This window comes from Cynoglossus semilaevis, chromosome 8 (genome assembly GCF_000523025.1).
Source record: "Cynoglossus semilaevis isolate Cse_v1.0 chromosome 8, Cse_v1.0, whole genome shotgun sequence".
In the NCBI taxonomy this organism is placed as follows: domain Eukaryota; kingdom Metazoa; phylum Chordata; class Actinopteri; order Pleuronectiformes; family Cynoglossidae; genus Cynoglossus; species Cynoglossus semilaevis.
The window spans coordinates 28486077-28490906 of NC_024314.1; the positions used below are offsets into that span (position 1 = coordinate 28486077).

At 44.7% G+C, this 4830-nt stretch overlaps 1 protein-coding gene across 1 annotated transcript in view; it reads left to right on the forward strand.

The window, feature by feature from the left end:
* lmo3 (LIM domain only 3) overlaps positions 1-4830 on the forward strand; it is a 39797-nt gene that overhangs the window by 1335 nt on the left and 33632 nt on the right. The window contains exon 2 of the mRNA XM_008316002.3: positions 2824-3037. Coding sequence (XP_008314224.1) covers positions 2824-3037 — 214 coding nt within the window. The remainder of the gene's footprint in view (positions 1-2823; positions 3038-4830) is intronic.

Here is a 4830-nt window from a genome sequence, read left to right on the forward strand (position 1 = left end):
CTCAGCCTCAGTCTCAGTCTCAGCCTCAGTCTCAGTCTCAGCCTCAGCTTCAGTCTCAGACTCAGACTCAGCCTCAGTCTCAGTCTCAGTCTCTCTGCTCTGCAACCTGTAACTACCAGTGTGTGCCGCGGCCGCGGTGTCGTCAGTTTCAGTGATGGATTGACGGAGGTTCACTGTAGTCACTGAGGTGGAAGATTTCATTGCGTTATTATGTGTACAGAGTACTGTATGGACGTGTGTAGTAGTACTATAGTACTATAGTACTATAGTGTGTAGTAGTACTATAGTACTATAGTACTACTACATTTGAGTGACGTCTGTTTGTCTTAAAACACTGGTCGATGTCGTCGATTATCGGATGAAACACTCGGTGTTTTTTAACAAACTGTTCACTTCAGGCCAAAGTAGTAGAAACAGAAAAACAATAGAACTCGAATTCATCAGTATTTTTGATTTACAGACTAAAAATGAAAGTGAAACTGAAAGAATGTTGGACATTTAACCCCCCCCCCCCCCCACCACCAACTGCCGCGGCTCAAACAGAGAAGTGACGTTTCCTCAGTTCGTGTCACACTCCAACAGACTCAAGGGAAAATATTCTCGATCATTTACAGCGCATATATATGACGTCATAGTTGAACCCAGATATAATGAAACATTAATGACATCACAGCAGGTGATGATGATGAGTTTGGACACATCTGGGTTAACAACCGAGACAACACCAAATAAGGTCCGTCACATATATTTGTCTGCTCTAACGTTTAACGTCGAACGTTTTCCAACAGATTTTGTTGAATAGAGAATATAAATATAAATATAAATATAAACCAAATGTGATTTTTAGCGCCATCTCTGGAGGATACATTGTAAAGCCTGATGATAAAGTTATGTACGGTTGAAGTATCTGTGACCCATGTGGGTCCCAGACTGAGGCTCTTGGCCCACATGGGTTGGTCTGTTGGACCAGTGTGGGGTCAAGCTAACAGGCTAACAGGCTAACGACTGTTAGCATGTGTAGCCCACGAGATGGGCTGTTCCAACCTCACGTCCACTTATATGTAGCCCACATACAGTGAAGCGATCAACATGTGGGCCGTGGACCCACAGCCAGGACTCGTTCTGTGTTCCTCCAGGACCGGGGTATAAAAAGTACTATAAAGTACCATAAAGTACTACAAAGTACCTCTGGACTGGATGAAGTACCAGTGCTCCAGAAAGAAGTGAAAATATACTTTATCAAATACTTTGTGTGGTGGTGTGTTAGAAGGGACAAAGGAAAGGGGGGGGGGGGGGGCCCCCCCCTTCCCCCCCCCCCCCCCCAGGGGAATAGTAGAAGAATACTAATTCCAGCTCGCTGCTGAAGACACACTGGGCCTCCTCCTCGTGCTCCTCCTCCTCCTCCTCCTCCTCCTCCCCACCGGCCCACAAAAGCTCTCCACGGTCAGCTCGGACCAAACAATGCTGCCCGCTGCAAAGCTTCTTGGTTGAAGCCCCGCCCCCTTCAAACACAGAAGGTCGACACGTAGAGAGAGAGAGAATAAAAAGAAGAACGTGTCGGAGAAAAGAGTGAAACTGTGGCCGTGAACACAACAACACCACAGACACCACAGACCCCCCAAGCCCCCACAGACACCCCAGACACTACAGACACCACAGACAACACAGACACAGACACCACAGACAACACAGACACCACAGACACTGACACCACAGACAACGACACCACAGACAACGACACCACAGACACAGACACCACAGATACAACAGACACCACAGACACCACAGACAACGACACCACAGACACTACCAACACCACAGACACAGACCCCCCAGCCACCACAGACAACGACCCCACAGACACAGACCCCCCAGCCACCACAGACAACGACACCACAGACACTACCAACACCACAGACACAGACACCACAGACACAGACGCTGCTGCTGCTGCTGTCAGTGGGGGCCACAGACCCTCACCCCCCCGCCTCCCCCCACACATGTGACCCCACCTTTTCATTGGCAGCTGTTTAAACAGACTTTTGTTCTGTTGGTGGCGCTGTTTCAGCGGATCGGTCCGCAGCGGTGACGGACGTGTGTTTGGATCGATGAGCTCTGATTGGACGAGAAATGTTGTCGTTAAATATATTTTTAACAACAATATTAGTAGTATATTAATAATAATAATATTTCTGCATGTGGTCAGTTATAAACACAGACTGAACCGAGGCTCAAAATATATAGAGAAATATATCAGTCATTCACTGTTGATATAAAATACATTTAAAGTATCTGGGACAAATACTACTGTAGTAAAAGTGTTAAAAATAATTAGATTTCACTTCATATATAATTATTTGACTGCTATAATACTGCAGTACTTTCACTCGTCCGGATCACTGCAGTACTCCTTAGATTTGTCTCCGTTTTTACTTTTATTTTATTGTTAATATTTTTTTCTGTTATATATTTTTAGCGACATATTTTATCGTCCTGGTGAAAAATAAAATATTTTTAATATTTTTTTTAAATATTCTGAATGATCCACCTCTTTAACAGCTTTAAAAACAACAAATATATGATTTATAATATATATATATAAAATTTACATTTTATATATTTATTTATATTTATATTAAACATATTTTTTTTCTTTTGTTCAACATTTTGTAATTTTTTTATTCTGTTCTATTTCATTAAAAATAAATAATAATTTTGAACAATTAAAACTTGTAAAGTGTGTGTGTGTGTGTGTGTGTGTTCATCTGGGGCTGTTTTTTTAACCCTCTCTCTCTCCCCCCTGTCTCCCCCCCGTCCTCTCAGGTATACAAATGCTCTCCGTCCAGCCGGACACCAAGCCTAAAGGCTGTGCCGGCTGCAACAGGAAGATCAAGGATCGGTACCTGCTGAAGGCCCTGGACAAGTACTGGCACGAGGACTGCCTCAAGTGTGCCTGCTGCGACTGCCGTCTGGGGGAGGTGGGCTCCACGCTCTACACCAAAGCCAATCTCATCCTGTGTCGGAGAGACTACCTACGGTAAGACCAGTGTCCGCCGCTGTCTCTCACTCACCCTAACCCTGGAGCTTGTTTTCAAGGCCTGGAATCAAGGCCTCATCAACCAACGATGTGGTTTAATGATCAGTTGGTTCATTTAAGGACGACGGCCTCAACTCACGATACGATTCACGATTTTTATTTTCAAAGTCAAACTGGTCTGGTCTGGTTGACCTGGTCTGGTTGACCTGGTCTGGTTGACCTGGTTAACTGTCAATATATGAAACAAAAACAGGAAGTGGAAACAGTTCCACTGGAGAACACTGTTGGTGTCTGTGGAACACGTTCTTCCCACGTTCTGTTCCAACACCTGAACGTCTCTCAGCCTACGTAGGGACCTGACGTCTGGGTTTAATAGTTGGTGACAACCAACGTTTTTAGGAGCATACTGCCACCTAGTGTTCTAGAGTGTGGAGTGTCATGGTCTGACCAGTGATTTTTTTAAGATAACGCAGCTACATCTTACAGTTGGATGCGCGATTTTTTTTTTAAATTTCAACCGATGTGAACTGTTACGCATTTTGTATCGATTTTCTCCGACTCACGACGTATCGTAACATCCCTCTTCGTAACCATTACTACGTGAATATCCAGTGAATACAACATCCCAGGTCTGTGACAGTACTGCGTCTTTAGCGGTCCAGATGACGGATGGAGCCGTCTTTTGAGAACCGTCTGTGAACAGCAGGTGAGATTATTCCCAGAATGAATCAAGCTGTTAAATCTGATTTCTCTGACACTTGTTTTCCCAGACGTATCAAAGCAACCGTGTCTGCGCGTTGACAGATTATGTGAACACACTTCAAAAAAAAAAAAAAAAAAAAAAAAAGGGTTTTTATTTTTCTTTAACATGAGTGAAAGAAAATGTAGATTTTTACTCCAGGCTGTGAGAATACGATTGTTTTCCCTGAGGGGAGTTCAGGTGTCGCTCGTAAGAAGAAGGAGATGAGAAAAAAAAAATGCTGTAGACTCCAGACGGGCCGCGTGGTGGATGGGCGGTTAGTCACCTTGCCTTACAGTGAGAAGCGTTGAGCTCCTGACAGTAACTGTGTGTCTGGTGTGAATGTGAGTGTGAATCGTCGTCTCTTTGTGGAGGAAAACTTGAATTGTAAATTTTTTTTTAGTTAACAATTAACAACCAAATCTTACTATGATGACGAGTTTACTATAATTAAATTGTTAAAAAAAAATCTCAATTTATAAACGTGTCTATAGTATGAGATGAGATCGCAATACATCGCAATATATCGCAATACATTGTATCGTTTCCCCGTATCGTTCTGGCCAGCACACACACTCCCGGTCCGTCCTCAGTGTCTCAGCCTTCGTCCAATCACAGCCCTGGCAGCCGGCTGGTGTTTCATACTTTCATCTTCAGAGTTCAAGGTGACGGCGTCGACGCGGCGCCCTGTGCTCCGTCTGTGGGCTGTCATTAACGCAGCCCGCGTCTCCGCACCGGCTAATGAACGGTCGAGTGAAGCTAACGGTGGCATCTGATCCGCACGGCAACAAAAGAAAACCTGTCTCCATCAGTCAGCCGGTCGATGGTGGCAACACCACACACACACACACACACACTCACACACTCACTCACACACACACACACACACACCGACCTGCGGCGTGTCGTTTCACCTTCTGTTTTTCCGGCTCTCGTTGGTGACAGTAAAATAAAATGACGACTTCACATTCGGATCATTTTTTACGTCACGTCGGCCTTAAAAGGAAAATGATTTGGACGATTATTGTGGCCCCCACCTCTGCCCCTTCCCCCC